This window comes from Dermacentor andersoni, chromosome 6, assembly GCF_023375885.2.
Source record: "Dermacentor andersoni chromosome 6, qqDerAnde1_hic_scaffold, whole genome shotgun sequence".
Classification (NCBI taxonomy): Eukaryota; Metazoa; Arthropoda; class Arachnida; order Ixodida; family Ixodidae; genus Dermacentor; species Dermacentor andersoni.
In genome coordinates, this window is record NC_092819.1 from 130662797 (window position 1) to 130675922 (window position 13126).

At 47.1% G+C, this 13126-nt stretch overlaps 1 protein-coding gene across 1 annotated transcript in view; it reads left to right on the forward strand.

The window, feature by feature from the left end:
* The window catches only part of LOC126523543 (solute carrier family 35 member F2-like), a 238787-nt gene that overhangs the window by 210520 nt on the left and 15141 nt on the right, over positions 1–13126 (forward strand). The window contains exon 3 of the mRNA XM_050172141.3: positions 11455–11564. Coding sequence (XP_050028098.2) covers positions 11455–11564 — 110 coding nt within the window. The remainder of the gene's footprint in view (positions 1–11454; positions 11565–13126) is intronic.

The following is a 13126-nucleotide window of genomic DNA, read 5'->3' on the forward strand; positions in this document are numbered from 1 at the left end:
ATCGTGATGGTCAAGGAGAACATCGCCCTTGCCAAATGACAACACGACGCTTCTACGTCATGGTAACGAGTCCTATACACTATAGTCACAGATGTGTCCGTCGAGGAAGCGACGACGAATGCTAGTGGCCAAAGTTGTCTATATTCATCCATAAATATACTCGGTGAAGAAATGACATACTTGAAACCCCAGGGAAGCGCCAAAGAAAGATTCGCTTTAATAATTGCCGATGAAGAACAACAAGAACAACAAGAACAACAAGAAAATATTATGTGGAAAATGTATTCAGATTGACTCCATGGCCCACGATCTTAGAAGGTCTGATCCAGCCTTTGCCGCGCTAATAACTCCGCAGAACGGAAAGAACGAAAACCAGATTGCTGAGCGCGCCGTTGAGCCGGCCGGGTGGAAGCATTGGTTAGCGAAACCGGCCGAGCGGGTCGCCGGCCTTCATGAGGGAAATCGATGCTGTGGCAGCTGCGAGAAAAAGATCGGAAGCCGCTGCAACACCGAGCTTTTCATTTCACCTGCGCCTTACATCGAACCAGCCGCCCCACACACCTCGGGCTTATGGCTGCTGCGTCCTCAATCTATCCTCCAATGTTCTAGTCACAACATCCGCCTCCTCTGCCCTTGTTACAGCGCGAGAAAACAAAAGAAAGACAAGGAGAGGAGTCCAGAATGACAGAGTAGAAAAGGAATGACGTGAAGAATCTCCGCCTTGACATTGCCCTTGCGTGAAAAGCCTGAAAAGCAACGGTAACCGAGAAACGAAGAGAAAGAGGGCGCAGGCAACGCTGAAGAACCAAAGAACGTGATGCGAAAAGTGCTGCCATCTAGCTTATCTACCCTGTAACTCTTGCGGGCGTGAATCGTGTCTTGTTCAAGACGTGGAGCACAGACAGAAGCTGCAAAGAGACAGCGGGTCACTGGTGAAGGCGATGTACTGTGCAGTCTCCGTCCATGGCACCGGAAATTGCGCAGCTTCTTTCGCAATTATGGCCTTCATTTTCTTCTTTCTGTCATTCCTGTCATGACGTGATAAGGCCCGTACGTACTTGCCACACACAACTGTATCTGGCGCAGAATTCTGCCGTCTATATTTAGAGTCCAGCGGCCCTCACGGTTGTTTTGTCAAGAAATTAAAGCAAATAAAAGATGGTTGAGTAAGCCGAGTGCCGGTAACCACGTTAGTGAGCTCCGACTAGGCACTTTGGACTAGAGCAATGAGGCAAAGGAAATAAAAAATAAAAAAAATAACAAAGAAAGTTGGAGTGGGGGGGGGGAGAGAAAGAGAGAAAGGAAAGTTCTCTTGACTGAGAGGAAATGAGCACCAACTCTGATAGGCTGTTCAGCCGTTTACTCAGGACTGGTGATTCAAGTGGGTTGACTGATACTGACGTGAAAGTACAGCGCGAACAAAAGTACGAACGTGGACGCAACAGGACGCCTGGGTGTGGCCTTCGTCGTTTGGGCGCATTGTACTTGGCTCCTTACAAGCCTGCCGCCGCGTTGTCCGTAGGACCGTTAGATGGCTTTGTGCGTAGCGGTAATACGTTAAATTTTTTAACTAGGAAGCTGTCATAAACGCATACGTTAAAGGGCTGCAAATTGGCATAGACGCCCGTATGTATCTACTTGAACGGTCGACAGAAGCAGTTATAGGTTCCCATTGTGCTCAGGCTCAACATTCTAGAGCTGGTTTCTTAGTCACTTTTCGGTGCTTGCACTTCGTCCATCTTGGGCAGCAAGCGTTAAAGGTTATTTCTTACTACCCATTTCTTCCTTCTTCTTTGTTGCTCGTTCTAGGATGATTATTTTGCCGGCGCCGCAGTATGTGAGTTCACGTGCCACCAAAGTCGCCCACTATTGTGACACGCTCGATTATAGCAGCGCACAGAAGTCGAGGGAGAGAACCTAAAAAATGAGTTGTTACGATTAGCTCAAACGTCGATCCTCCTGCGCTATTGTGACGTCAGGGTTTCGCGCTTCCAGTCACTATAATAGTTTAGTCGAAGATGCGCCACAGGACGCTAAATAGAGTGGAAGTGGAGAGTTCGTTACCGGATCCTTTCTCTCTAAATCTCTCTCGCAGCCATCATTGCCGCTGATTAACAAGCGAGAACACAGTTGTTGAAGGCGGACCGACAGCATTTCTCTTATAAGAAATATTTATGTCATTCCCTTGCGGTCATGTCAATTTTGATTCATGTTTTTATCGCTGCACGCACCAGCCTGCTAGCGAAAGCACAAAAGAAGGAAGTTGGTAACGACCATTTATGGCTACCCTTAAGTGGTTGTTGCAGAGTGGTTTGGGAATGCTAGAAAGATTGCTTCGTGGACAGAGCCGGCTGTGTGATGTAATAGCAATGTTTGGTGGCCGCTCTGCCTCTACAATCAAAACACTGCAAGATATTCTGAAGTTGACCTTGTTGGTACGAGGGCTGCAATGTGGGCTGGTTGTTAACGCATCTTGAATAGGTGCACGGTAGCGCAATGAAAAGACCGGACAAAAGAAGACCCACAGGCACACACGCAGCGCTGTGTGTCCCTCTGTGTATTCTCTTATCCTGTCTTTTAATCTTGTTTCAGTACACCTATTCAGGATGATTGGTACGGTTTCATGACGGAAAAACAGCACGAAAAACGGGACGAGAAAGAGAACAGCGCGTAGCGCTGTCCTTACTTTCTTCTCCTGTTTTTTTTGTGTTTTTCCGTCAGGATTCAAAATGAATCCCGAATTCAGTATTATGCGACTTCGTCCGGCTATTGGACCGTTCTTCAAGGACAAGTCGCGGATGTCCTTTGGAAAATGCAGCTCCCTGATTGCTCATTTCGTTTTCTTCTTGGCCACGTATTTGATTTTACCGTAATATTACCTCACGGCTAAGTTTCTTCCGGCCCACCTCGCTTCATCGCCGCTGACCCGAATACCTCTGAGTCTATTCGCTGCCTTCTTTTGCTTTGCTTCTCATCTGCTTTGTGCTGCGCACTTATTTCTTCATCCGTATTTTTTTCCCCACCCTGTTCCACTCGACAAGAACTCCACGAAACGCACGCTGAGTGAGCGGAACACAGTAATCAGACAGCGCTCCGCGCTGGCACAAAGAAAAGAACACAATGAATTGACGGTTGCGTGTTCATTTGAAATGGAGATTCCGCGCCTGCACAAACGCTGTCTGCTCGCTCCGTCGCTCGCGCCACGGAGAAGAGACCGACCGGAGCGGGTGGAGTAGATTAGAGCGCTCGCAATGCTGAGCGTGCTGCGCTCCGTCTCATTTTAATTTTACGTAATCTCTTGCTTTCTTTTTGGTTGTCCTTTACGCGTAGAAAATGAGGTCAAGGAGTGAAAGGTAAAAAAGAAGCAAGAAAGAAAAAGAAAATAGTGACTGCGAAGCCCTTGTCGCGGGAAATCACGAATTCCGACAAATGTGCTGCCGAAGTTGCGGGTACGTCAGTTATATTTCTTTGCGTTCTTTCGCTCCTCTAGCACCGACTTCGGCGCGGGATCCACCGAGATTTCTTTGTTGTCGTTCTTTCTTTTCGTTTGAGTGGCTGTGTCGGGTAGAGTGAGTGGGATGTGAGTTGCCCGAGAACAGGAAGAATTTGTTTTTGCACTTAACCCACGGAGTCTTTTGTTGGTCGGCTGACGCAACTGTCGGAATTCTCCGAGATGCGTTTTGTAATCTCCTTTCAATCTCTGCTGGCCTCGCGCTTCGCCTTCATTACTGTGACTTTCGTACGATGTACGCGGATCAGGCGCAAGTAATGACCTCCCCCTCATTTTTTTTTGTTGATAGAAGTGCGCAGTTCACTGAACTTGTTGCTCACTAATGACTTTCCCGGAACACTCGTACGACTTGTATGGGGCTTTCTGACTGCAGGGCTAGCGCTACATGCTAGAGAGAGCTCGCCGGTTGAGCGGTGCCGGTGCACGTGTACTCTCTGTGTTCTTCTCCCGTTTAGTGCTTTCAGTTCTTTCTTTTTGTTTTCTTTTGCTTTAGCTATGACTTTGAAATAGCGGACTGTTAGTGGCCAAACTTTCCATTCTGTGGCAGGTAATGAACAACAACGATGACGAGAACAACAAAAACAACAAGGGTTGTGAAATCTTTCGGCTGTTGCACCCGCTTCAACGCGCGATGATGGTCATGGTTCGACTCCCACCAAAGGTCGATGGTTCGAGTGCCTTAACTCTATCTTAATTAATTGTGCCTGAATTAACTTTGCCTTCATTAACACCAAAGGTCACGGGTTCGACTCCCGCAAATGGTCGTGGTTCGACTCCCACCAAAGGTCGAGGGTTCGTAGCCTTAACACCAAAGGTCGTGGGTTTGACTCCCACCAAAAGTCGTGGGATCGAGTACCTTAACTCTATCTCGTCTCCATCACGTTTGCAAGATAAACCAAGTGAGCGCAGTGGTAGCGCTCTTACACATACCTGTGCTGCTGGCTCAGCAGCAGCGGCACTTACACTCTTGGGCACAACTTTATAGATGTTACTACTGAACCCGCAATCTGTGTGTAATTCACAGCGGAATAATAACAATTTTAATACTAGTAATAATAAAAACACGTGAATAAAATTTTGGCTCATGTAATGGAGAACCGCGATTTCGAAATCCATGGACACTCGTTCATTGCTGATACCTTCAAGATCATGAGTGACTTGTGAAAAACAAAGCCCGGCTGCGTAACACAAAAACTCCCGCGAAGTTTCCATAAGGCTGTTTAAAAAGCACCGTCCAGTATAAACTTACATAGAGCCCTTCCCTGCAGCCCTTTAGCAGAAACGCAAACGTACAACGTTGAAGTCTTGTCACTCAGTCGGTACTGTGGTGCTTGAGAAAAAACAAAACAAAAACATGAGCCGTTCCACTCTATGAAGGTGGATGATCAGCGAAGCTATTTTGCATACGACATCGAGGTGACACAGGATTTTGAACAAATGGGCGAACACATTCATTGTCTTTATCGGTGCTCATCGTGACGATAGGGACGCGCATACGTTTCTATCACCTCTGTTATTATTATTTTATTTCAATGATATTGGCGTATAGCCTAGGCTCCCGAGGAGCAACGCGCCTACGAAGAGCGACGGCAGGAACAGAGACGAGATGGCAGTCGTCGCCGGCGGGTGGCAAACAGCGCCGGGGAAGGTCGTGCACAAAACGCCGAGCGCCTGTGGTACCTCACTCTTGGTAGGCACGTTGCTCCTCGGGAGTCCGTGCTATAGGCGACCTCCCCATTCCGACAGAAGTGAAATTCAAAGTGGAGAACGGCAACTAGCATTTCTTATCTTTTATATACATTCATGCGAACGACGAGACTGCTAAGCCCCGAGGAGCCGGAGGAAACTAGAGACGTGTGACGTTTCGACGGCCCCGCCACCGCGGGAGAGCGGAAGGAAACTACAGACAAGCGCTTGGAACGCGGACAAAGTTAGGGTGGTGCGAAAGTAGACGTGGCCGACGCGGTTCGGCCTTTTGGGTTATGGTCCGATCGAAGTATCTGTTCTTACCCCTCTGCCTGCTGCCTCTTTGGCAGGGTTTGTGTACGGGCTAATTGGTGTTCCATTGCAAACATCACTTACAGCGGGTACATAGACAGGGATCAAAGGAACGACGAAGACAAGCGCTTGTCTTCGTCGTTCCTTTGGTTTCTGTCTATGTACGCGCTGTAGGGTGATGTTAGCTCTTTGAGTCGCAGATGTGACCTGTGTAGTTTAAGGGCATGTTACATGTCCGGAGCCCATAACCCAGAGTCCACAGGGGCATGTGCCATTGCACTTGGACCCTTTGTGCACTATCACCAGGATCGATACACATTTTTGTCGACCCAGAACGCAAATGCACAGAAGCCTAGCCATAAACAGCGTCGCTGTAAAGAATGCGTTGCACTCGTGGTTCGAGTGTCAGTGTGCAAAGCGAGTTCTAGCCTTGGCTGTTGATAACGGGTGGGTAAAAGGACGTTTTTTCGAAGCTCTAACTTCTCCTCTTGCGATGCGATTCAGGTACGTGTGTCAACGGGTCGGCGCTGCAGAGTGGCAATGTTTTTGCCCAGTTTCCGCTGCTCAAACTCAATGGGTGCGTTATCAGCCGGCTGAGTCTCTGCAGTGGCTGGGCGCCGGCGTCGCCATGTGACCACGCGACTTTGATCACGCACTCATAACGGCGCACGCATTTTGACTGTCTCACTAACACCATTAGTAGTTAAAGACGGCACGTGAGTAAACGGAAGCGTACTATATAAGAAAGACTGTAGCTGCATACCAGAGATGCATAGCTTCTGTTAAATCATTTGAAAACGATATTGCTCAACCTCTGAATCTCAGTGCGTGCTTGTATTTGTGTATTTATTCGTGGATCTGCGCCCTATGTAGTTCAATTGGCAGTGCCGCCAGTGCGTTCGTTGCCCAAGGCGCACTGGATTTAGTCACGACCCAGATGCTGATATATCTATGGCAGTGAAGTCGTCGTGCCCCCGTGTTTTCGGTGGCACTCCGGAGAAGACGAGGGCGACTGGTGCCGTGATCGCGAGAGAGCTCGTGCTGTTCACTGGCACTGTAGTACCGTTTGGCAGCTGTCGCCTTTGCCAGTGTACCTTTTTTGGGCCTCCTTCCCAAAGCCATCATGTGCCTCGTCCCTTGGCCGTCATTACATCGACGTCCGTCAAGAGAAAGCGTTTCCTCGCCGGCTTCTCTTGAAAAAAAAAATGGCCTTGTGGCAACGCTAGCCGCAGCTCTTCAAGCCTCCGGCATCCCTTCTTTGAGAATAAACCGTCGAGGAAAGGCTCTCTCCTAACGTGCGCCGGTGCCGTGACGGTGACGGAATGAGTCGGGTGACGACTCCGGGAATCGGGCCTTACACCACAATATATAGCCGTCGAGGTGTGGATGCGCAGGCTCTGCTCTATATTATCGCGAACTGGTGGCCCCTTCCTGCCGAAGGTGCCTTTAGCGTGTCATAACGAAGGCCTTGCTGTCTCACATGAGGTGCTTCGCCGTATGTTTCACGACCCTTCGCAGTCACGGCAGGTGCAACAGTGTCGCGCGTCGCTGAATGTTGGATCGCCAATGTTTAACGTTAGTCCGCTGGTGTGTTCAGAGGGCCGTCGCCTGCTGATCACGACGTCGTGGGTTCGATTTGTTGGCGCGGTGGCTGCCTTTCAATGGTGGGAAACGCAAGAACGCTTGTATGCTTCAGTTCAGTTTTATTTGAGTTTCAGAGAAGAAGCTGAGGGTGGCGAGAAAACATTAATATTAGCCGCCACTCAACTATAGCCTCGGTACTTCAATTTGCTTACTTAAATTTAAGTTCGCGTTCAAGAACCCCAGGTGACGAATACTAATCCGTAGCTCTGTACTATACGGCGTCTTCTTTAGCCTAAAGGTGATTTGGGGTGTTGTATGCTGAGAATGAATGAATGAATGAATCAATCAATCAATCAATCAATCAATCAATCAATCAATCAATCAATCAATCAATCAATCAATCAATCAATCAATCAATCAATCAATCAATCAATCCATGTTGTCACGCGGCCTGTGGCTTTCTCTAAGTTTTCCCCAGGGAGTCGGTGCTACTGTGCCTGTTGTATATGTTTTAACAAGCAGTCTCTCCAACGATGCACCCCGTTCCCTAATCCCCTCCAGACAGCAGGCCAAAGTGCCGCCACCTCTTCTAGGTAAACGTTTTTCGTCATCTTCTCATGTTTGTCGATTTTCTAAGCCTTGCTTCCGTTATTCGTGCTGCGACGCCCGCGCACGTACTTCAAGCCGACCCTCGAAGTAGTTGGTCCTGGACTGGTCCAGCTCATCTCTGCGAGCCAGGCTGCGAATTCTTCTATGCGTGACGCGCATCCAACGATGTCCTTGTGCACTTAAGCTGAAAGAAAGAAGGCAGATGGGAAAGTAAGACGAAATAAAGTAAATAATATTGCGAAGAAGAAGGCAAAAATGCAGAAAGAAGAACGGTAAGAAAGGAAAGCTGCGATTCTGTACGCACTGCCGTGGCTCCTCTCCAATGTATTGATCATATTCTTTTTTGAGTGTTTTTTCAGTGTTTAAATCATAATGTTATTATTTCTCAACTATGGCTCGGCTGCACTATGCAGAAAAACGCCAACAGCCGGCCGTACAAACAGCGGCCTCGTTTCGGTGTGCGGCTTTGGTGATGTCTCGTGTCTAATATACACGCGCAATACTACACAAAAATGTGTAGTATTGCAAACCAGTACGCAAACATTTATTTTTGTCCTTTTTCTTATTTGAAATGACTGCCTGTGCTTGCTAGAAGGCTTTTTCTCTCAGCATTATCTCAGACTATGTGTGTTGCGCAATTTTTCTTTATTGCATGTAGAACTTTCTTTTTCTTTTTTATTGCTGCACACAAGTTCTTTGTGTGAGGTAGTCGAATGCTTAACCGCTGTAAGGATTCAGCGAACACCATAATTTGTTTTGTTCACACAAAAAAGCAAAAGTTATGGAGAAGTCGGTGACGTATTTGTTGCATTTTTAATACCGTAATAAATGAATCATTTATTTGTCTTTGCACGACATGCTTGGCAAAACGTTGAGTCGCTTGCTTTAAGCAATTTGCAGCACCGTCGTTAGAGGTTTGCTAGAATGCGCGCCGTTTTGGAGCCTCCGAAAGTCCGGAAGCATGGCGCTATGTCTCATGAAGCGGTGCAACTTGATGACAATACTCATTTCATTTATGCGAACGTAAAACGGCGAGAGGGCCATACGAGAAACGTGCAGGGCAGACTTGCGCCCATTCATTGCGTTCGTAACAGTGTCGAAAACATCACCCGAAATGACAGGTGCGCTTGAACTTGAAAAGCTAGCGCAATGTGGCCTCTCATTTAAAAAGGCACATATGAACCGTCGGTATATGTTCTCTAGTTAAGTGCATAATTTGTGATTTTCAACTGCTGCAGTATTGTGTTCCAAGCGTAATAAACAGACTTTAGTAGATATACGCTTACAGGATTTATCAAGAGGTTTTAAGTCGCAAATGCGGTGTTTGATGGGCTTGTTTTGTTAAAGATATTTCTTTTTCGCGGTTTTTTGTCTAAAGCGTGTAATCGGGAAAGCAAGTAAGTGGGTTGTGGACAAGGCTTCTGTTCACAGGCCAGGCCATCGAGTTTAAACAATAGTTTTTTCACCTCGGTCGGTGTCTCCTCTTGTTTCTTGCCATAAGTAAACTGAAATGCACAAAACTACACTAATGACCCTAAATGCGCTTGTTGAGTCGCTGCGCAAGTGCGCAAAAAAAAAAAAAAAAGAAGAAGCAGAGAGTAATGTCATGGAAAGTAACAGGAAATGTAACAGAAAGTCATGTATTATTGTGGAAAGTCATACGGCAGGTCAATGATTGGACTTACAATGCCCATTGTGCTCCGGCGGAGAAAAGTACCGGCTAGGCACGCATTGTGGTACGTGAATTAGCCTCGCTGTCTTAACATCATATGTCTAATTCAGCCATTTGGAGCCTATTTGTATGTATGTATGTATGTATGTATGTATGTATGTATGTATGTATGTATGTATGTATGTATGTATGTATGTATGTATGTATGTATGTATGTATGTATGTATGTATGTATGTATGTATGTGTCTTACCTATCATCTTATGCCGACCCAATGTCTCAAGTTGTCTACTTTCTTCGGTCGCTAGGTATGTGCGCCCGGTCGTGATGGCGTCGTGCTCGTCCGATCGTCGTCATTCCAGCATCCTGATCTGACTCTTCGCGCTGTCGTGGTCATGGCTTCCACTCCGACCGAGTGGCCCAAGTCGTCATGCCAGCTTTGTCATGTGACTCTTGTCATGCCGTCGTCATCACGCCATTGTCGCCACGCAGTCGTCGTCACGCGGCCATCTTATTGTTGTCATCACTTCAGCAGCGTCATCCTATTGTCGTCATGCCGTCGTCGTCATATCGCCTTCGTCGTTCCGTCGACGTCGATATTTGTTCGTAATCTATCGTAAGCATACATTCATCGTTCAATTGTGATTATGCCGCCGTTATCAGGACATGGTCGTCATTGAGTCGTCGTTAGACAGATGCTATCATGCATCCGTTGTCGTACCGTTGTCTCGCCATGCCGCCGTGGTCTGGCCATCGTGTTTATTATAGCTTCTTCATCCGGTAGTCGTCATAGCGTCTTGGTCATGGCATGGTCGTCATTCAGTCGTCGTCACCTCATTGTCATGATGTCGTCGTCGTCGTCGTCGTCATAGTGTTGCCGTTACGTCATAGTCATAGTTTATGAATTTATGAATCTCATTATCGTCATGCGTTGTCGTTATGCCGTCTTTCTCGTCCCATTGATATCCTTCCTTCCTCGTAATTATATCGTCACTGTGTCGGCGTCATACAGTCGTCGTCATATCGCCATAATCATGCGTGAGCTTGGAAAGCGAGGGCCATAGTGAAGCGGCATGATATCGGAGCATGGGGAATATAGACGAAGGAGCGTAAGTTTCGAAATTACTACTACACGTGTTAAATGGATGTCATTTCAGGAATACGGTCTGTCACTACATTGCCCGAATTATATTACTATCGATAGTCGTCATGGGATGAATTCTGTCGCATTTTACAACGAAGCTGTATGTGACTAGGATCCTTTGGTTTCTTCGTCTTCGTCGACCGAACAGTTGACTATAAACCATTGCACGCATTGAAGAGAAACGTGCCTATAGCGATTGGAATTACGCATGCAAGACACATAAAGAAAAGCACAATCAATTATTGAGATTCCACGGTAGATGATACGGCGCGTTCGAACAATGCGAAGGAAGTAATATTCGCTGCATGCGTTCTCCGGTTAAGAGTACGGTTGCATAGGCTGCAGTTGCCGTGAAGTGGCAACTGTAGCATACGAAGCAGGGAAGGACGTCACTACACGTTCATATGCGTATATATATATAAAGAACCCGCCTAGCAACTGTGATATCATTGATGTTGTGATTGCGCTATGGAAAGTTCACGCATAGTTAGGACTCCAGAAGAGCAGCGTGAATACGATGCGCGATGACGGGAACAGCAACGTCAGTATGCACAATGGCGTCGTGATCAGGCTTGGCAGGACGAAACGGTTTCTGCCGCAAGCAAGTTCTTTAGTTAAGTACGGTGAATTTAATTGTGTTGCTGTCAGTCATTTCATATAGTGCATTGCTGAATCGTTCAAGGCTTTGTCACATTGGTTTGTCGGATCAGGTGATACCACAGCTTCGCTGGCCAGTCACCTTCACAGTGCGTATTGGAGCCCTACATTTTTTCATTAGCCAATAATTTGTCAGCGCATCATCGGGTGGCTGATCGCACGTCCCGTTTACTTGCCGTCCTGTTGACAGTTGTGCCATTCTTTTAGCGCATTTATGCGTGTTCCCTGAAACGCACGTCTCTACAACTCGTGCCACTATTTTTTCCCTTCCGTTTTTCAGGGAGGTGTGGAAGGCGCTGCTGCTCGGTCAAGTTCTGTCGGGCCTCCTCTGCGGCACGGGAGTCACCAGCCAAATCCTGCAGTCGCAGCACAACCTGCAAATCCCCACGGGTGAGCACAACAATGTTTCTAGGCGCTCAGTTTGCTACAGTAACACTGAAGGGCAATGTTTTATCCTTTGAAGCCAGTGAGTTGGTATTTCTGGACCTAATTTTCATTTATTTTGCGGAAATATTCGATAACTACTCCATAAAAATCGGGAGAAAACTTCTCGTTCGCGGCTTTCGTGCCCATAATTCCGCACCTCTGCGCCAGTGTGACGTCATGAATTTCTCGCGTATTTTTTCGTGTCTGCGCAGACTCTCGCAGCTTGCTAGAATCCAGTTTGCACCTTCTTTAGCACGAAACAATTAACTAAGGCATTTGTAGGTTCTGTTAAATATAGCGATGTCACGGCTCGCTTGCTCCTTTTCTGCCTGGCATACAGTTGACTAGGGCGAGTGTACGCATACGTCAAGTACGCCATTTCGTTATCCCATTCACACCGTCCGCACCGAAGAATGGAAGCGACGGAAAATGAAAGATCATATACGCGAGCGAAGCTCAGTGCACCGCGTCTTTATTCGAGGTTCAGTTCACAACAAAGACAACGACAGCGACAACACGTCCGGCAAGCCCGCGGGGACAGCACTTCGTTTTCTCTACGGGAAACGTCAAAATGTGACATTTAAATGTCTTGTACTGGTACATAAGCGAGCGCGGACAGTCGAAGAGATTGAATTGCGTAGACATCGCAGTGCTGAAGCGATACGCCGTCGCATCATTGCGCAAAGTGAAGCGGAGTGCCAACGAGGCTCACAAGTAAAACAAGAAAGAACGCGTCCTCTTTCTGCTTTGAGGACATCGACGTATCGAACCGATCAAACAAATATTTCGCGCGTTCAGGGACGCAACGCCAGCACTCAACGACGCAAATTCGTACACTGTCCTACCGCACGCACAGAGTGTCATTTATCATCAGTTGACAAAGGTATTTCGCAGTTTCGATGATCTACGTGTCGTACTTCATTCTCTATAGATTCACTCATCTCAACGCGCCATGGTCCAGCATGGTAGTACCGTCAACCAGCGTATTTCAATATAACCTTGCCGTAATCATAGTCTTAGCACACCAACACATTATTAAACGATGTTTTATTGAAGCAAGCATGTAGTAATTCAAGTGCTGCCACATAAACGGGTCTCGTATACATCGGTGCTTGCCATTCTGCCATGTCTTGCGCAGATACCACATGACTGGGTAGCTATGCAATCAACATTTATTGAACATTTATTTGCGTGCATTGTGGATGCGAATGCTGTGCATCAACATAGATTCTTAGATTGAGTGGCATCTAGAAACTCTTAATTTGTTTTTGCTAAATAGCGCCACCCGAACGAGGCCACAGAAAAGCGTATCACGTAATTAAAAAAAATGTTCCTGCAGCGAAAAAGATCCGGTTAAGTATGTGCAAGCGATCAGCGAAAAAGAGCCCCGAGGTTAGAAAATGCTATGAAGCATAGCTGACGCGATAGTGCCCTGTGAAATCGTGCAAGTACCCTCTCAGGTCGGGGCCTGAAAGTAAAGATTCTTGAAAGTGAAAGATAAACTCAGTTGCCTCATCTTTGATACT